General features: G+C 34.8%; 3 protein-coding genes across 4 annotated transcripts; 1 reads left to right on the plus strand and 2 right to left on the minus strand.

Annotated features, from left to right (window-relative positions):
- Nucleotides 1-245: 245 nt before the first annotated feature.
- LOC123865775 (caspase-7-like) lies at nucleotides 246-4,996 on the minus strand. The gene is made up of 5 exons (XM_045907005.1): nucleotides 4,396-4,996; nucleotides 2,953-3,131; nucleotides 1,478-1,632; nucleotides 796-1,179; nucleotides 246-491 (listed from the first exon to the last, which is right to left on the minus strand). Exons 1-5 carry the CDS (start codon nucleotides 4,835-4,837, stop codon nucleotides 302-304), a joined length of 1,350 nt encoding a protein of 449 aa, XP_045762961.1. The 5' UTR covers nucleotides 4,838-4,996; the 3' UTR covers nucleotides 246-301.
- Nucleotides 4,997-6,837: 1,841 nt separating this feature from the next.
- LOC123865776 (ethanolaminephosphotransferase 1-like) lies at nucleotides 6,838-17,019 on the plus strand. 2 transcript variants are annotated; one of them, XM_045907007.1, is made up of 10 exons: nucleotides 6,838-6,867; nucleotides 6,996-7,160; nucleotides 7,927-7,995; nucleotides 8,863-9,091; nucleotides 10,079-10,232; nucleotides 10,945-11,053; nucleotides 11,262-11,419; nucleotides 12,215-12,392; nucleotides 12,942-13,118; nucleotides 13,523-17,019. In XM_045907007.1, the coding sequence occupies exons 2-10, from the start codon at nucleotides 7,104-7,106 to the stop codon at nucleotides 13,583-13,585; spliced, it is 1,194 nt and encodes a 397-aa protein (XP_045762963.1). In that variant the 5' UTR covers nucleotides 6,838-6,867; nucleotides 6,996-7,103; the 3' UTR covers nucleotides 13,586-17,019. The 2 variants fall into 2 exon arrangements, with proteins under 2 accessions (XP_045762963.1, XP_045762962.1); XM_045907006.1 differs by having other exon boundaries at nucleotides 6,840-6,903.
- Nucleotides 17,020-17,634: 615 nt separating this feature from the next.
- LOC123865778 (coiled-coil-helix-coiled-coil-helix domain-containing protein 7) lies at nucleotides 17,635-20,740 on the minus strand. Its single transcript, XM_045907010.1, has 3 exons — nucleotides 20,584-20,740; nucleotides 20,393-20,491; nucleotides 17,635-19,784 (listed from the first exon to the last, which is right to left on the minus strand). Exons 1-3 carry the CDS (start codon nucleotides 20,632-20,634, stop codon nucleotides 19,665-19,667), a joined length of 270 nt encoding a protein of 89 aa, XP_045762966.1. The 5' UTR covers nucleotides 20,635-20,740; the 3' UTR covers nucleotides 17,635-19,664.
- Nucleotides 20,741-21,011: the final 271 nt, after the last annotated feature.

The raw sequence follows: 21,011 nt of genomic DNA on the forward strand, positions 1-21,011 counted from the left end.
ACAAGCGATCGTTCAATGATACAAAATATCCAGCCACAAGTATTTATTAGCTTTTAAGATTTGTTCTTGCAAACTATTATAGTTAAAATTTGAATAGAATAACTTCGCTTGTGGCTGTATAATTTTTAAATCAATGGGCCGTTTGTGGATGTCTAGACATTTCCTAAAAAAAATTATGTTCGTTTCCAAGATGCACGATATCTCTGTACATATACCCATCCAAAATGGCAACAGAAAGACAGTCGAATGAGTATCAAAATTTTATTGGGTAAAGATAAAAGAATAACATAGTCCTACGAGATCATTCACTCTTATACAAATAAAGGTATTTTAAATATTCGATTTCCGGGATTTTCTTCTCGAGATATTGGGAAATGAGTCTTATCATTTTTTCTTTTGACGTATTGAATTCTGTAATATCTTCGAATGTTTCACAAATTTCTAGGTATGAAGCTGCTCTCTCATCGTCGGGGTTTTCTTCAACGAAATGTCTGTAAAAATGAATTTTTAATTTAAATTAAATGCTTCTTATTGTCCATGCACATGACTGCGTTTTTGAATTTAAGTTTTCCCATGGGATTTAAATATACGTACTTAATACCTACTCATGGTAAATTATTGTCATCATCTAAAAAAGGTAACAATCGGACAGACATATATTACAAACCATAACACTGTGCCGAGATCGATTACCTGCCTAACCTTATAATTAGGTCATGCTCTGATTTATCGTATTGAATTTAGAAAAGAGCTATCCTCAAATTAGAAGAATCATTAAAACGCAATGAATCTTACCTGAGACATTGTTTTAAATAGTTGAAATGAGGTAGGAAACACAAACAAGGGCCAAACTGAGTTAACAAAGGCGTTTCTGGCGCGGCGCCGTCTAGTACTTCGTTCTTATAAGTTTCCGTTTCCCCGTCACACAGCGACAAGCTGGGGCCACTGTCTATATTATATTTCTTAAAATACAACTTTCTTATCAAAGTGGAGGACATAACGGGCATTTGTTTATTTATATCTATATCGCCTGTCACCCTGTTGTATTCCTCGTGTTCCATATCAATTGCTACAGCTTTTTTAACCTCGGTCATAATAGATTCGATGTCAATGCCAGGAGAAAGCCGATCTATTTCTCGACAAAGGGCTTGGATGAACCAAGAACCGTGTAGCTCATCCCTGTAATTAAAATGAAAAATAAAAACTCTTTGAAGGTTTAGCAAAGAACCTCTAAGTTTATGTCACTCGAAGCACTTAGTCCTTAGGCTGAGATCTATTAAGAACCACTTTGAGTTTGCTCAGGCTGTTAAAAGAAGACAGCGATATCACTGCGATAAATCTTTCTCGTTTTAACTGAAAATTAAGTCTGAGCAAAGTCAAAGTGCGTTCTATAGACCGTAGATACCCTACGACAAATTATGATAAGTGCCTACTACCTGCTTCTATTATCGCAATAATAGACCTAATTCTAGCATACCTGTGAGAAGGATTTCCCATGTAAGAGCTGTGAAGAACCAACATGTCTGATTCGATTGGCAGCGTGTAAGGTCCCTGGTCGTCATCAACGTCTCTATGAATCTTCCCTATTTGTCTTGCGAACACTCCTGGTATTGGCCTTGCACCTCGACAAGCCTGGAAACACACAATAGTATATTTCATTACAAGTGCGGAAAGGCTGTCATTGCAAAGAGTTCCGACAAATGTCTACCCGAGCCGAGGCGTAGCTGAAGGCGAGGGTTGACAGTCGGAACGAGTTGCAATGACGGTTCCGCACGTGTACAGAACGACTATTTTTAATGCAGTTGCGAAAAAATGAAGCAATTTAATAAAATAATAAAAACACAATAAACTCAACTAACTTAATTTAATTTAAAACAACTTTATTGTTAATAGATATAAAAAACTAGGGTCGAAATTACTCATTTTAGGCAACCAACAACTAAACTCGCAAAGAAAATTTCTGAAAAATGGCGCCAACCGTAGAATATAAGCAGAGTTTTTTTTTCTTCACCCATTCTGGTAGGCAAAGGGAACTATGCCCATACAGCCAAGTCTTCAGTAGAAGTTTTTTATTGCTATGAAATGAAAATGAAATTTAATGAGATGAAATGAAATGAAACCTAACCAAACTCATTCAATCAAATCATTAAATCTGATATTGAAACAAATTAGTAGCTTCTTATTAGAAATACGTATTTGCATGAATCATAAAAACTTCTATGAATTTTTTTAGTAAAAACTTCATGGTTGGTTTTTATTTTTAATATTTTGACAGTTGGGAAAGAAAAAGCACGAGTGCGGGAAAGGTAAAGAAAAAGCACGAGTATGTAATAGCCCACATCCCGAACGCTATACGTCCCTGCAATACGCCACTTTTTGAGCAACTGTATTAAAAAATACATTAATAAGTGCCTACCTATTACAAGATTCCTTTATATGGTGATAAGTGTTTCGCTGTCCATTTTTATCTTTTTTGGGTTCTGTATGTCCAAATGAAAATTCGAAACCCTTATCTATAGTATCACTCGTGTGTCCGTCTGTCTGTCCGTCTGTCACAGCTAATTTGCTTCGAATCCGACCGATTAAGTTGAAAGGTACACATGAATTTCTGTGATCTAAACCTGGAGGTGTAAGGTAAATGCAAGTGCGTCGCCTTTTTTATGAGAAAAAATTTCTTATTAGAACTTGGCTTGGACACACTGGTCGTGTGTTTTGATTAATGAATTTTTTGAATATGGAGGTCTAACTATTACGGAGCACGAGATACAGCCCGCCGATAGACAGACAGACGGACGGACGGATTGACGGTATAGGGTCCCATTGGCAATCTTCGTGTGCGGAACCCAAAAAAACATATTTAGTACCTAGTTACCTACTCTTCGCCACCGGGTAACCGGAGCCGACTTACGGGCAACCAAAACGTCTGGAAAAGCCACTTATGTATACTCGTACCTGAATAATCAATAGCTTGGGTTTCGTTATGAGCGTGGGTTTATCGTGTGTTTTGAAGTGATTAATTATTTCAGTTTCGCTGTACTGCTGATCCTTGGCACGAAGCAGGCCGTCGTAGGTGCCATGAGTTAATACTACAACCGCCACGCACCCGTAGTCCGTGAAATCTTTTTCTCTAACTGCAACAAGTTAAGCTGAATTTTCAAAAAGCTTATCGCCATCGTCGTTTCAACCGCCAAACTTTTTTTTAAATAATAAAATAGCGAGCAAACGAGCAGGCGGGTCACCTGATTTTAAGTGATTACCGCCGCCCATGAACATTTAGGCAGTTAGCTGCATGAGAGAGCACGGAGGTAGAATCCTTACAACTATTCTTATCATATTATCATCAGAGTCGTGGGTAAGTCCAAAACCCCCTAATCTCCTAACTACAAAGAGGACTTTTAATAGTTATCACCGATGAATCATAATACCTGTTGCAAAACAGTGATAAGAAATATACGTCACTGAGAAAATGGACGTACGAGAACTATCTTTACTTGCCTTGTTATTATTAGATCAAAATCTATGATAAATGTAAGATAAAAAGATCAAACCTTAGAATAGGTATGTATTTGATCTCATGAACAGGCGGCCAGAAAATATAAGAAATAGAAAAAGCCGTATGAGCCTGTGGCCTGCGTGATTTAATCTTTAAGGTGGAAACATTTGATCGAGCTTTGATCGATTAATTCTTCGATGAAGGATTATACGCCAGTAAGTTTCCAGCGATATTTTTTTTTTTCAAAACATCTAGCCATAGAAGAACAGGCCGAAAACACAAAATCCCAATAATAATCACCACATTTAACAGTACCTAGTCTTGGTAGGAACTGCGAAGCGTGTCCAAAATGAGGTATGCCCAGATCTGTCTGTGCCATGTCGGAAAAACGATCGACATTTTCCGACAGTCGAAATGAAATCCTTTATGAGTGAAGATTTTGAAGTCAAAATAGCAGTATATAGCGGTAAAATATTTGAATGAATTGGAACACGAACAAGTTAGCCAAGACAAATAAATAATAAATGCTAGTTATTATTAGGTATATACTGACATGTATGGATCTCAATGGAAACCAAGGGTTCGGTTAAATGGGTGTCAGACTCGCACACGAAGAGTTCCGTACCATCATACAAAAAATAACACTTTATTTTTTATGATGTTACCACAAATTCACGGTTTTCGGATTTTTCCCTTTAACTTGAACTATAAGACATTCCTACCTGCCGAGTTTTATGATTCTAGGTCAACGGGAAATGCCCTTAGATAGGTTTTGATTCCCTTGACGGGTCTTGACAGACACGATAGACAGACAGACAACGAAATGATTCTATAAGGGTTCCTTTTTCCCTTTTGAGGCATGGATAATAACTAGGTATAGATTGGTCTGAATAAGAACTTACAAATTTTTAATGCGTCTAATATTTCAGCTTTAGTAAAGTCAGTGTGCACTTCGACTTCAAATCCGAATTTGGAAAATGTTTGCTCAATTGCTTCCACATCCTTTTCTGTGCCATGTCTAGGCTTATACCCCTCTATGTTTTCTTGGTTGAATACGACGAGGTAATTCTTCTCGAACGTTTCTAGCTTGTATGTGGGCTCGTGTTTGTTCAAAGCCTTGATGTTGTAAGGAATTGTTTTTACTGTTTCATGTATTTCATCACTTGGCGACTTAGTTTCATCATCGGCGCTTGAATCTTCTACTGACACCCCGCGGTCTATAGGCGGAGCATTCATAACTCCGTCCGTCAGGAAAACGCCAGGATTTCTATGACTAACATAGTAAAATCCCTCCGATGGTATTCCTTCGGTTGGAATATACCCGTGAGTCTTCCAACGTTCCATTTATATTATTTGTGTTTGTTGTACCAAAAAAAAAACACAACACTACCGTCTGCTACACTCGTTTGTAAAATACTTATCGATCTTTTAAAGTTTATCTTATCATACCTTTAACTGATATCGTATATTAAGTATCGGATGATATTGTGAAAATTATATTTTTTTAATTAAAATATTGTACTCGACATCCACACCCACATGAGCTGAATACTCAAGTCTCAAGCTTGCTTAGATGGAAATTAAAAATAAAAATAATAATTGGTTGCTACGGAGCTCTTAGCGGAACCCTAAAGTGGCGGTACTTTGAACAGGTAGTAGTTCTATCTAGTTTGAGGATATTTTACTGGCATCAGTTAACCCAATTTTTGATGTTCGAAAACGAATTAAGCGTGCTCCTCGGTTTTTCTAAGCCGCGCGTGAAAACGTCCTATTTCAAGCTGCATTTATGGGCAGCTCGGTACTACCCGTCTTACCAGGTATACGTAATCTGTCGTATAAGGTACGTTAATTTTTAGAAAACAGATAATTATTATTTATAAACAGTACTTATAAGTACAAAAGACATTTGAATCCTCCTCGTCCTCTCAGCTTTCGTTAGACAGACAAATTCTTCTAACTTTAGTAGCTGGCGTACCTCTAGTAGTCGACGTAACTCCAAGTCCTATCACTTTGGGAGCACACATTATGTATTTAGCTGTGTCACTCACACCGCTGCTATTATGTATAGGTACCAATGTTTCCCGTTTCTATTGTTTACAATATACCGAGATTTGTTAGTTTGTTTGTAATTCATTTCGTCTACAAGCTAGAAATCCGTGACACATGGACAGACAGACAGACAGCAGAGTGACATTAATACTGCTACGTTTTCTCTTTCAAAATCAATGGTTTTGATACCTTTGGGTACGGAACCCTAGAGATTATTTTTTTTTTACAAAAATTAGCATTTTTGAGATTCGATGCGATTCAGTTCATTTTTTTTTCTGGAATGCAGTTGGCAGAACTGTCAGAAGCATGTCAGAAGTCAGGCGTTTGGGCGTTTCTAACGTTTCCGAAGAGACAACTGTGCAGTGTTGCCAATTTAGCAACTTTGTCGCTAGATCTAACGACTTTTAAAGTATCTTTGTTGAGAAATTTCTCACCCGTGCAATAGAATAGAATAGAATAGAATAGAATAGATTTTTATTCAAATAAACTTTTACAAGTGCTTTTGAATCGTCAAGTAATTTACCATTAGTTCGGAATGCCGTTTCTACCGAGAAGAACCAGCAAGAAACTCGGCGGTTGCTCTTTTCAATTTTTCAATTTATAAAAATATTCACGGGAAGTCACGGGTCAATGGAAGTCACGGGTTTAGTTAAAGTCAGTCAAGTCAGTTAAAACTCATGTTTGTTGTGAATAAAGCTAATAGTCTGTCAAATAAGTTATTTTACTATAAGATATAAGTTACTATATAATATAAGTTACTAGCCATGTGTTGTTGCCTATTTAGCTAACTACTTATTTGCTAGATTTTATGACATTTCAAAGATGCGAGTGACTTTTTTCCCTTTTGGCCAAAAAAAACATTCAGCGCCTTTTGAAAAGCGTCTTTGTTGAAAAACTTTTTACCCGTGAAAGGAAGACCACTCGTCGTCAACCACCAAGACGTCTTACACTCTTACAGATAACTTGTATATTTGAGAATAAGGCTGACTTTCCTCTAAAAGTCAGTTCCTTGATGTCATTATGAAAATGAAATAGTTTGATTTTATAAAACAAACAAAAAATATTTAAAAGATCCTGATTTATTTTGTATCGATTTTGTATTCTGATTTCAGCGATTTCAATAACTTTTTCTACATCTGGCGACATTTGGGGACTTTTCAAAGGCGGCATATGGGCGGCATAGCGACAAACGGTTTTAAAGAGTTGGCAACACTGCAACTGTCTGTCATTATCTGTCATGCTGCGCGCTGCACTGCAACTGCACTGTGGTTTGCGCCAAAGAGTAGGTAACGTAGTGATTACTGATTACATACTCTTTGGAGTAGGTATGTAATCACGTTTTGTTTGGGCTTTAGAATTTGGTAATTTAGTTGTTCCGCTGTTGCCGAAATTTTTTAAATTAATTTAATATTTAAATGTCGCTCTAATTAATTGAAGTTTAATTTCGTTACAGTTACTCGAAAAATATAGAATAATGTGTTTCAAACCCAATATTTATATTCAAGAAGTGATTTAATATATATGCATTCGCGAAAAGTTTTCAATTCGTCAGTACGTAAAAATGTTTAATTACAAGTATCTCAGTCGGGAACACCTCGATGGATTCGACAATTATAAGGTATTTGAAATTCCTATAGTTCTTCTATGAAATGTATTTTAAAGTGTTTTGTATAGTAATGCGTTTTTATGAACGTAACCTTAAAATTATCGATCATTTACGCAACATTCTACTGTAGTTTCGTCTAATTTTGTAATGCAACGCCAATTATAGCTCGAATATGAGTACAGATTTAAATAAGTAATTTGAAGTTTAAACAAGAATAAATTTTATAAGAGGTCCTAGTAGTTTTTATTAGCAAATATTTTATTATGTATGTCGTCGTTAACCAATAGGTTTCCACTGCAGGATGTACACCATTTAAACAAATGTTTTACAGGAGTTTCCACACCACTGCTTGGGGTCCAGCTTGTAGTATCCAGTGGCTCCCTAAAACTTTTTTGATATCACTCAACCTAGTGAGAGGATCAGGACTTAAAATTAGTTACTTACCCAATTTTTTTTATTAATAATCGACCATTCCTTAATATCCTTCTAGGCAAATGCCCTCACCTTAGATCGCAAAATCACTTATTATAAGGCTATATGGTTGCAGCGAAGCCCTAATTTGTCTATTAAAAATGTGATGATGATCGCTATCAAAATAAGCTAGAGCTATGTTTTGGCCCAACTGTGGACCTTGTCATCTGCATTCCATAGTCAAATATGCTAATCAATACACTAATGAGATAGTCAAAACGACAACAGAATTAGCTCTGAAGCCTAGTTAAATACTGGGAACATGCTATAATAAAGATTATACTAATTATTTTGCTATTTTTTTCAGTATATGTCAAAAGATACAAGTCCACTAAGTGTGTATGTGATGCATCCTTTTTGGAATAAAGTTGTTGAGGTAAGCAGAAGTACAAATTAAGTAATAAACAACTACCAACTAATAAATAATCAATAATATATCTACATAGATAGAAACAATATAATAACTTGTGTATTATTTTCTTACAATGTAACTTTCTTTTCTCAAGTAGGTACTATTTCTTGATGCTTGCATGAAACCTTACTTTAGCTGACAAGTAATTAAATTAATAATTACAATGTACTATATTTGCTTGTGCACTGCACATAGAAGTGTTAGATTTTGTTTTAAGAGTTTCTTTATTTTAAAAGATAAAGCCTGACCTATATACCTCGTAAATAATGAAAGCATGAATATACATTATACATATATTGCAAAGATGTTAAAGTTTGCCGCAGACCTTGAAGCATTGTGATAAGCTTGACAATAGGTTATCACATAGCCTCGGCACTGAAAATACATTATTTGAATATCCATACAGAAGATGTATAAGTGTTTTATTATGTAATAACAGCTAACGACCAGCCCCAGTTATATATACCTTACATCCGGAGAAGAACATAGGGTATTTGTTGTCCCAGAACATCAAAATTACTACAGGATTTTAAAAGCCTAAATCCATGCAGATGAACTTGCTGGCATCATATTTTATTTAAAATCATATTATATGATGTATTATATTATATGTATTATATTATACATCATATAAATATAAAATCATATTATTATGTATTATATTTATATGATGCCCGTGATTTCGTCCGCGTATAATATCATAAACATAATTATACATATGTATATCGTGATATAAATTCATGATACATATATCATGAGCCCTGTTTAATCTCATGTTATGTACTGGATAAAATTAAAGATAGGTTGCCTTAGTAAATCTTAACTTTTCAGTATGTACCGCGATGGGTGGCGCCAAACGTCCTAACGTTCGTTGGATTTCTGTTGACTGTACTCGACTTTTTGCTGCTGTCGTATTACGATTACGACTATTTAGCGGCCAGTGCCAGAGTCCACAATGAAACGACGCCGTCGTCGGAACCACTGAATGGGCACACTGAGATAATACCACAGTCATTGTGGTACATATTAGCCATCTTCCTATTTGTCGCGTACACACTAGGTGAGATTTTTAAGTTCTGTAAGAAAAAATCGGTCAAGTGCAAACCAGACTCACGCACCAAGGTTTCCGTATCGTTGTACAAGAAATAACACTTTTTAATTTTATGTAATTTTCATGGCAGCTATATCGTAATTTTTACTATTTTTTGTTATTGAAGACAGTTTCTGTGAAAATTTTAACTCTCTATCTATTACAATTCATGAGATACAACCCGCTGATAGACGGACGGACAACAGAGGCTTAGGGTCTCGTTGGCAGCCTTCGGGTATGGAACCCTAAAAAGAGCTTTGACTATGAACCTACTGCGCGGGTAATTTATCGATTTATTCGAGGGTCCGTAGGTCTGCAACAGCGGTATATGCAGCCGTCATTGGTTCGTCAATCAGTGTTAGAAATGTTTCAAATTTGTTTTCGTCAATTATATTTCCCCTTGCTTAAGTAAATCACAAGTGTTTAGTGATTAGTAATCAATTGAGTCAGTAAATACTAATCACTGATAACAGAAAACAATTTTTTTTGTGTTCATGTAAGACATTCTTCGAGTGAGGTAATTGGATATCTGAACATAAGTACTACCGATATAAGAAATTACATGCATTCCTCTCCATCGTATGGTTGGTACTTACGAAATTAAAATACGTAGTGAATTGAACTATGTGGATACCCTGCATATTTCAATAGGGTACCTAGTGTCTAACTAGTCAAATTAATAACTTTTTATCAAACGTCAAAACACGCACTCAGTAGCGAGCTTCTATGAAATACTGGATTGTGACGTCACAATGCGTGACGTGCTTTTTTTTTAGTTTAATCGATAAATTACTTAAAATTGTTATTACACTTAAAACTAACAAAAGACGTGGAATAATGACTGAGAAATAATTAAAAATAAAACTCTGTACCAGATTTCGTCAAAATCGTTTAAACGGATGGGTGGTGAAAAAATTTCAAAAAAAAAATCAAAATACAAAATTATGTAATTTTCAGATGGTATCGACGGCAAGCAAGCGCGGCGTACTCAAACTTCAGGACCCTTAGGAGAACTATTTGACCATGGGCTCGATTCTTACTCGGTATTCTTCATACCTGCCTGTCTTTACTCAATTTATGGTCGAAAAGATTTCTCCATATCACCATTACGGTGAGTATTTTACCTCATTGTCAAAACTTAAATGGTAACTTAGCGACCATTTGCAAAGCAGTGATAGCCTAGGCCCTAGGCTATACTACTATTACTATTACTTATCTATACTAATATTATAAAGAAGTAAGTTTGTTTGTAGGGGATAATCTCTGGAACTACTAAACCGATTTTGAAAATTCTTTCACCACTAGAAAGCTACATTGTTCCTGAGTAACATAGGCTATATTTTTTTTTTTCAAAAAATTAGAGATCCCTACGAAAATTGTAATAAGCTCCCAGTGCGAAGCCAGAGGGCGGGTCCCTGGTGATTAAATAAGATGTTGACCTCTTATTCGAAGGGTGCTCACACCTTTAACTTTTTGGAGCTGTGTTTTAGCAATTAATTGATATCACTTGCTTTAACAGTGAAGGAAAATATCGTGAGGAAACCTGCGTGCCTGAGAGTTCTCCATAGTGTTTTCAAACGTGTGTCAAGTCTGCCAATCCACATTTGACCTAGAAGATGCCTATTGACTATTGTTTTAAAGTAGCCCGGATTATAATTGGTAGGAAACATAATTGCAAAAAAGTATACTATATTCATGTAAAAATCAGGTCGTTCCATTGCTCCGTTGTGGCGTGATTGAAGGACAAACCAACACTCGCATTTATACTATACTAACTATACTATTTATATTTATGTACAATATATATCTAATATTCTTTACAGAATGTATTACATAATGTGGAATCTTCTAGTCAACTTTTACTTGAGTCACTGGGAGAAATATAATACTGGCGTATTATTTCTGCCCTGGGGCTACGACTTCAGTATGTGGGTAAGTGATAGATAAACCTCTGTCTTATTAAACAAAAGTAGAATGCTGATATAATAATAAAAATATTTAGAAGATCACAGATCCACATGTAGTTTGCATTTTTCTCTACAATGTAAACCTCTCTGTAATATAAGATTTTTAAAATCCATGTGGACGAAGTTGCCGGCATTAGCTAATGAATAATTGTACTAATAAAATCTCTTTATAGACGTCAACATTCGTGTTTCTATGGACGGGGGTGAAAGGCACCAGTTTCTATAAGCGCTACATATTCGGCAGCTACACTCTCGCCAACGCCTTCGAATGGCTCATATATGCTACGGGAGTGTTCACTAATCTACCAGTTGCTCTCTACAACACCTACCTGTAAGTGCAAATTATTCTATTCATTATCGTCATAAACCCATCGCCGGCCCTGCTCTCAAAATAAGAAGGATTTTGACCATAAACCACCATTCTGGTCAAGTGCAAATTGGCTGATTTCACACGCCTTTGAGAACATTATGGAGAACTAGCAAGCATGCAGGTTTCCTTCATCGTAAAAATAAGTAATAATTAATTTCTAAAACGCACATAACTCCAAAAAGTTAAGGTGCGTGTCCGGAATCAAAACTCTGACCCCACAAATAGGAGGCCGACGACTTAACGACGATGGCTATCATAGCTTTTAATCGTGAATGCGCTTCTACGAGATAATACATAAGACCCGAAACTGTAAACTTAACCCAAATTAAAAAAGTCCGAGTAGGTGAAGCTGAATGAAGGGTCGATGAAGCCAGTCTTCTGGCGTAGCCTATTTTAGTCGAATGTAAGTGGCAACAGATACTAGGTGTATCTGTTATAGGTCTATGGAAATCCAAAAGTAACCAAATAATAGCTTAACAAATTATAAGCTGAAATGGCTGTGGGCAGATCATGCCTGTCGTAGAACCGATGGCCGTGTTTTGGAGTGGAGACCGTGTACCAGTAAGTCCAGTTTGGGACGACTTTCAACCCACTGGACTGAGGGCCTTAAAAAGGTAGCGGAAAGTGGACGGATAAGGAAGGCGGAGGACTGTGTGTAGTGGCGCCCTCTCGGGAAGACCTGTGTCCGGCAGTGGACGCAAACAAGCTGATTGATTCATTGAAGCCAGGTCGTATACTCTTTTTTTCGTATTACAGGTCATACAAACTACGTACAGGCAAAATGCGTTCAACTACGGAAGCGTTACGGCCGTTATGGTCGTTATTGAGTATGTTCATAGTATGTACTATTTGGGTTCACAAATCTGATCGGTTGCCGGACTGTGACCCGCGCGCGCTTTTCCTTCTAATTGGGACGCTCTTTAGCAATGTAGCGGTAAGTTTAATTATTTTATTATGTAGTACATTATCATTCAAGATAGCAAAATTGCGTATTGCAGTTGAGGACATAACACAGTAACATAATAGCATTTATTCTACAGAATTCTACAGAATTCTACTTATTTCTACAGAATACGACGCAATAAAGTGTAATTCAGGTCGCAAAGCGTTGCGTAAATTATTTTCTCTATACCTCTTATGAAAAAACGCGTGAAACCTAATCTGATATTACGAAGGTTTGGATGATGTTGAAAAATCTCTGCCGTAAAACTCCATTTAACGAAAGTATTAAATAATACGCATCACATTGAAAATCTTCTCCTTTTTGGAAGTTCGTTAAAAATGATTCTTGATTACTTTGAACCTTTTTTGTTTTACGGTTACATCATGGTTTTGATGTTTGTTACTTCAGCTTGCATCCCATGGAGGGATATATGCTATTTGTCCCAAAAAATCAAAGAATTCCCACAAGATTTTTAAAAACTTAAATCCACGCGGATAGTCCCGAGCATAAGCTACTAACACGTATTATATCCTTATTCAGTGTCGTCTCATCGTAAGTCAAATGAGCAATCAGCGATGCGAGGTGGTCAACTGGTTGCTGTGGCCGCTGTCGATGGCCACCGTGCTCTCCCTCGCACTACCGCAGTATGAGCTGTCAGTGTTCTACGCGATGACCAGCTTAAGTGTCCTTGCGCACATACACTACGGAACCTGCGTGGTAAGATATTTTTTTATCCATACTATTCCTCAGTACTTGAACACCAAAGTCTTCGAACAGTGCGTGTTGCCAGGGATGACCTATGGATCCGAGATATGGTCGCCAACTATGGGCCTCATAGGAAAACTCAGAATCCCTCAGCAAGGGATGGAGAGAGCTATGCTTGATCCGTAGGAATACCAAAGTAACCGACATAGCTCAGTGAGTGAGTGGCGAAGCTGAAGTGGCAATTGGCAGGGCACATAATTCGAAAAACTGATATACGTTGGGGTCCCAAGGTGCTGGAGTGGCGACCTCGCACCGAAAAGCACAGCGTCGGAAGGCCTAAATTAAGATATAAGGATTAAAATTAAGTATAGTTCTTTTATTTTATGACAAGGCCATTTCTGTTTTCTTACTTCCAGGTTAGACAAATGTGCGATCACTTCAGAATAAGCTGTTTCCACATAAAACAACGAGCGGATTGACTTTTAGATGACAATGCGTGCTGAATACATAACATACTAAAGCCATTATCACAATTCAATAGTTTTTCATTGCAAATTGAACTTTATGTCAACGCCATAAAAACCAGTTACTTTATTGCCATTATTGCCTAAAGAGATTGATGAACAATCTTTACTTGAAAAAAAAAGTACTACTTTCTCAGAACAATAAGTTATTATGGCGTGATACATAAAGATTATTGAGCAATGAAATCAACCATGGCATTCACATAATTCGTGCTGAAACATATACACACACCTATGAATATAAGAATATCGACATATAGCGTGAGACTGATTGTAAAAATTTTGAGATGGTTACTAGTGAAAAAAATATGTTATAAGTACCTACCACGAATTTAAAAGCATTGCAAAAATCAAAGTTAGCTATTACACAAAGCAGATTGTGTTTGTTTTAAATTGTTATTTATAAAAACAAACTAAACGTTAAATAATTTTCGTAAATCGTAATGATACAAAACCTTGACGAGGCACGACAACGTTTTTGTTATTTCCGAAAACAAACTAGAGTTTTTCTTTCAATTCTATTTTTAAGACGATAGTAATTCTTTTCCTTGCAAAATAATAATAATCAGTCTTTTAAAAAAATGTATTTTTTTTTAATCTAATAATATATTAATAAACACCACCGTCTTTTATCTGTAAATAATTATAATAATCTTGTTTTATCAGCACTGATGTTTTTGATGTTGTTTATATAAGAATGTGTATGAAATGACATTGTGGTTAATTCTGTTGACGATTTCTAAACTAAATGGACAGATCTGAACGTATTGTTATATCTTTCATAATATTCCCTATGGAAAAGGATAGCATTCGATTTAGGCCTCTCAGATTAGTTAAGATATTATTGTGTATGTTCACATATGCACAACAGAATTAACACTATGAATAAAATTATTATATCTTTTTTCTATAATTTTTATTATTCAGTGTACACTCTTAATTTAAATGCTTAAAGCACGCATTGTCTATGGATTATTTAAAAATAATTTTAAGCGTCTATGTGTTTTATTTTATATTAATTACAATAATTTAAGGATATCCTCATTATACACTATATACCAAAATCGAAAGAAATTATTATTATTTTCATATGAATTACAAAATACTGATTGTTATGATAATATTCATGATAAGGCCATGGACAAACCTTGCAGGAAATCGCGCGCGTAATTCTGTTTTCGTTCAATTTAACGCATTGAAATATCAGAACGCGCCATATCAGCGCTGAAAGTTTTGGCGCGCAAAACTCCGCTCGCGATATTTTGCTAGATTTGTCCTTGGCCTTTAACATAATATAAAGAATATTTTATGCGAATAACCATGTACGCAAAACCTGAATAAAGCTGATCTCCCATCTAGTCGCACGTCCAGTATGCAACGCATTTTTATTTCGTCAGTTATATTATTATAGTTTATTGTAGCTATATGAGCGATCAGCTTTAACGAATTTAACAATTATATTTTATTCTTGTATTTTAGTAATATCATACTATTTTTAGAGAGTTTTGTTCATAAGATTGTCACTTGACGATAAAAATGGATCGTACACGAGTCGAGCCGCAAGAGGTCAGAAGCAACGCATTTAATGAAAATGCCATCCTTGTATGGAAGGTGAATTCCCACCTTTGTCCAGCTGTGGACGTCGTATCGGATGATTATGATCCATATATTTTCATTGCCGAATTTCAGTAAAATTCAGAATAAAAAATTCGCCACGTGCGGCTCGACTAACTATAATGTAATATACGATCAGCAAAAGTACGCAAAGCGGTTGCGCGCGCAGTATTTTTGTGGTTACATATCTGTGTTTTATAATACTCGATGCTTAAAGCTAATAGATTTTATTTAATAGACAAGGGAATATAAAATGCTTAGAATAGATTCTGAAATGTTTCTTGACAGGATAATATTATTTATTACATTATGATTATAGACTATACAGTGGATTCGCTCATGAATGAAGAGGGAATTAAATCACAGAAATCAGACTCAACTAGAAGTGCCAATGATGAGTCATTCAATATTTTTCTTATTTCTATACCTACTAATATCTTTTACTTTTATATAACTGTTAGTTATAATTAATATAGTTAAATTAATGTTAAATGTTAGGGAAAAAGTTTTTTTACAACAAATGTGTTATTTTTAGCTACATATGCTATTGGCAGTATTTTACAATTTATGACAAAATATATTTCTTATTTATTTTGTTGTTCGTTTTGTTTGTTAGTATTTAGTTTTTAATCCCAGTATTGTAAGGAAAAAAATTGTAAATACGAATTTACCTCTTAAGTTATGGAATCCTATCATAGTAGGTCGGTATATTTTTTACAAAGTGAAAAATAAAACTATCGATCAGCTCTTTGACATTTTTATCAAGATTAATTTGTATAAATAACTTTACTGAAAATTTCAGTATTATTAGTAAGAACTATTAGTGGGTATCTGCATAGGTAGGGTAGTTGGACCAATAGATGAACGAATAAGCTGAATTCAACTTGTTATAATTACCTATTCTCAAACCTCATGAACTGAATTCTTAATGTTTTGCTGCACAGCATAAGCTGGGTAGGTAATAGATTAATTAGTTATTTTTATTTTTTCTAAATGAACGCAAACTAGGCTAAAATTGCAAAAATATTGAAAAAGTGCCTCCTACAATGATTGTGACTGATGTATCCCTAAGTATGACTGAAATCCGCCCTATTTATGAACTAAAAAAATTAAAAGGCGATTTTTTTTTTAAATTATTTCAGTATGATTTGGCTTGCAAATAAAGTAGGTAATTAAAATTCCCTTTATTCTAATTAAGACCAGGACAAAATGTAATTTTAAGCAATATAAAATGCATGATTTAATGTTTAAAAAAATAGTGGTTCAGAATAATAAAATCTTACTACTTCTATTCTATTATCTATTACTATTCTTACTAATTTTACTCAAAAAGAATAAAGCATGTACGAAAAATGTATTTCTATTGCCGCTTTATCAGCAAATAATGAATATTTCAAAAAGACTGAGATAAGCAAAAAAAAAGTACACCAAAAGCCAGTGCTAAGTTGTATGTGGTAAATAATTAAATAAAAACAGATTTGTTCATCTACTGGGTGCCGGTCAACTATTGGTCCGGGCACCCTACAATCAAATCAATTATTTTTTATATTATAAATAAGTAAAAAGAGGCATTTTTATTTACCTTGTACTTTATAAATTTACCTTCTGAAAATAGACTATTGAGTATATTCTTATATTTTAATTTTTAACTAAGTAATAATATGGTGATTGATGATTCTGCCATTGCAGTTGTAAAAATCAAAATGAAAGCAGTGTTAAGAATTTCATGAGCAATTATGATAGGCGATGAAATGGAATTCTGTACATAACTAATTTGAAATACTTAACTTTTAAATGTTAAATATCTAACAATACTAGGCGTTAAATGGGTGGATTTTTGTTGGACCTCTGGAAGACATATTTTGAGTTGGTAAACTAATCAGTGCATCTTGTTTGATAAGAAAATAATAGGAACAATACTTATTTAAAATTGTAATGGAGTCCAGATATGTTTATTTATTTATTACAATTACAAGTTAGCCCTTGACTGCAATCTCACCTGCTGGTAAGTGAGGATGCAGTCTAAGATGGAAGCTGGCTAACCTGGAAGGGGGTATGGTAGTTTTTATTAAACCCATACCCTGTTGGTACCCATACACGGCATCGTACCGGAACGCCAAATCGCTTGGCGGCACGGGTTTTCCTGTAGGGTGGTAACTAGCCACAGCCGAAGCCAAACCAGACCAGAGAAAGTTTAGAAATTATAAAATTCTAAATTTCCTCTGCCGGGAATCGAACAGGGGACCTCCCACTAATAACACCACATCGCTCACACTGTGTCACTGTCTATTGTTTTGTCAACTAAATTAAGATTGAATCGCTCATCCCATTCTTGCTGAAGTAGAAAGAAATAAATGCAGTGAAAAAGATTTTTCTTTTTCTTACATTCAAATCTGTGCTATTGTAAAAATCCTTCTAGCGTCTAGTTGGTTGTATTATGGAACATGTTCTTCCCAATTTGCCTTGATTGTGATAGCTTAGTTAGCTCTTAGCTAGATAATCGCTTTTACACAGACTGGCATGTCATTGCTTCTCACTAAACACTATCATGTGACAATATAATACCTACTAAGAAAGAAATTATTTGTTTTATTTTTTGATTATCCCCATTTTTGTTTAATATATTAAATACCACGGAAGGTTGAAGAAAAAAAAATGATACCCAATATTAATTGTAATTTATTGTGCATAAAATAAAAGTATTTACAATACTGTATAAATATACAAACACACAGTAAAATACTATAGGGTATAGGTATAAGGTGATTAGTCTACGCTCATATCGTAAAACCCTAAATTGTCTGTGTGGTATTTACAAAAAACTGCAGAATTTGACTCCATCTGACATTCAGTAAAATCAGCAACAAAAACCAGAAACAATCTTTTGCAAGCAATCTCAAGAAAAGCTTACGACAAAACATGTTACTTACGATTTTATGATTTTGAGATATGGGTTAGAACATAGACTTACGAATTTTTCGCTAAGAATTTAGATACAGTAGGTAGTGTAGGAAAATGCACATAATTAGTTCTCAGGTGTGACACTATCAAAAACCTCGCTAGGTTCTTAAACTTGTGTTTCAAATAATAACCCCTATTATGCACCCTTTTCATAAATTACTAATGAGGTAGTAAGTAAAATAGTAGTAAATTACTATTATAATATTTCTTAAGGTGGTACTTTTTTACACATCAGCCTTTAACATTAATGAAATGCAAACAATAAACTAAATTAAATATTAGCTACACACATGTGGCTAATTCTGTTATACACAAACCTCTTAACTAAAACTATACCTTTCATAATACAGCCTGTGGAAAAGGATGACACTAGATTTGAACCTGTCAATTTAGTTTACAGATTGGGTACAATAGAATAAGCCACAATTTTACTGTATATCTATTTAATTATTACTTAGTATATAAGAAATAATATATTACATACTTACTAGTTTTGCCCTCTGTCTCACCCCTGTGTGGTCTCAAATTCTACTGAACCGATTTTGATCTAATTTGGAAAAGTATGTAATGTGACAAGGTATGTTTACTATGCAACAGCTGTGAATAATTGGTCTTAACATTCTAGTAGTTTGAGGCTGAGATCAGAATTCTTCTGACATCTAAATTATGTAGAGTCTATGTTATATACAATAGGGATGTCAGCAGTGCGAAAAGATATTGATACTTATAATGCTATCATTTTGATATATTTGTAAGATTATGTAAGAATATTGATGGTCCTGAACCAACCAACCGGCTCTTCCAACATCAATGGTTCTAAAATTTTAGTGTATGTTGCCTAATCTGTGGTGACAACAATATTGCTGTTGAAAAAAATTGTGTGCTGGATATGTTTTCAATACCTGATATTGCTACATAGAAAACAAAATAATAACCAGACTACTGGAGCGCATACTTTGACTTTGCTAAGACTTACAACATCTTGCATCTAAGGGACTGTACACAAAACTGTGATGCGACGCGATGCGTATTCGCAACGCAGAAAGATGTGACACGAATTGCTGCGATGTGATTATGTGAGGCAAGGCGTTTCCCTTCCACGATAAGGTGACAATTCCTTCGAATTTGATGCGAATCAATTCGCAAGTTCTTGCGACGCGACGTGCGAGCTGGCAGGTTTTTCAATGTGACACATCACAGTTTTGTGTATAAGCCCTTAAGTATGAGCAGTCTGACCTCAGCTTTAGTGTTATGCATAAACAGACCAACTGTCATAATAGCCTAAAAGCTAATATCAGATTTGCCTATCTATTCACTCAATATAAATCCAAATACTACAAAGTTACAAAACAAGTGAAATTAAATAAGGCTCTAATTTCAAACATCTTGTTTCTTTCTTGGACAGAATTCATAGTACAACCACACATTTCATAAACCATTAGTATAATTGGATTATTATTTATTGATTAGTTTTTCCTCCCATCTTCTGAACATATTCTGCTTTTATTTTCTCCCTGTCTTCAACATCAGGTAAATATGGCACTATACCTCTGGCTCTCCTGTCTTTTGTCACTTTACCCTAAAATCAAAATATTTTTTATCTATTTACCACCATCTGCAACCATTTAAGAGCTCTGTTTAATATATTGAACATAAAAGACGCAGACTTAGTGCAAATCCCTCTTAGTGAATTTAGTAATGAAGTTTATGGATAGAGATCCATTAATCACATATTGTCTTTGAAGTATGTAGCTCAAGGTTCTCTCCCCATACAACTCAATTAAGAATATGGGATTTTAACTTTTAGGTTTAACAATTATTTACAGATTTTAGTGATAGTAATAATTATTTAACTAGTTGGGCTTAGTATGTGGTAATTAACCACGTGAGTACAGCCCAGATCAGCTTTATTTAAATTAATTGAAGACTGAGAGTTTTACATGCTCTGAAAGTTCCTAGGGACGTAAAAAGGTTCATCTAGTTAACAATTCAGGTCAAAGTTGCTCACGGATGACTTGCTGTCACCTAGGCCATAGATCCCTCATAATAATATTGATATGATGAATGGAGAGATTTTAGAAATAATGAATTTTTAAATGTACAATAGTTTGTAGATTTGGCTTGCCTACCCAGAGCATAAGTATGGTAACTGCAATTGCTAAAATTGAAAACAAATAACTGACTTACCCAGAATTTCTTACAGGTGTTATAGTTATCAAAATAGGGTTCACACTTTTCGCGATCAAATCCGTTTTTATTAAGACACTGATACGACTTTTCTTGCTCCTGCAATAAGATACAAAGTAAAGTTTAGGCAATAGGTTATATAATTCATACACAAGTTCATACAGTAAAACTAGTTGAAATCTGACTTATACCTTTAAACATGGATTTAAGCGCTCCGCATCTGCATTTTTTAACTGTTTCATTATTACTTTAAAATATTTGTTTCTCTTATTCGGCTCAAAACAAAATCTGTATTTTTATTTTTACGACTGTTTTTTTAACTGGCTAATAATGGCTTTACGGCTCTGGGTACCTATGGGTCTGTGGGGCCTTTTGTTAATCCTACTCTATGTTTGAAACTTTTTGAACCAAAACCTAAACGTCTTCTTTTAATCTATCATATCTATGCTTTTTTATAACTTGCTTTACGGCTCTGGACTCTAGTCTTTTTGAACCAGTACAATCCCCTGTGAGGCTATATATCGGCTAACGTGTTATATTTAACTGACTTACAATAACCCGTTTCCATAAGTTGGTACAAAATATACAGTTCAAAGTTTTATTTTATATTATTTATTTT

This window comes from Maniola jurtina, chromosome 5, assembly GCF_905333055.1.
Source record: "Maniola jurtina chromosome 5, ilManJurt1.1, whole genome shotgun sequence".
NCBI lineage: Eukaryota > Metazoa > Arthropoda > Insecta > Lepidoptera > Nymphalidae > Maniola > Maniola jurtina.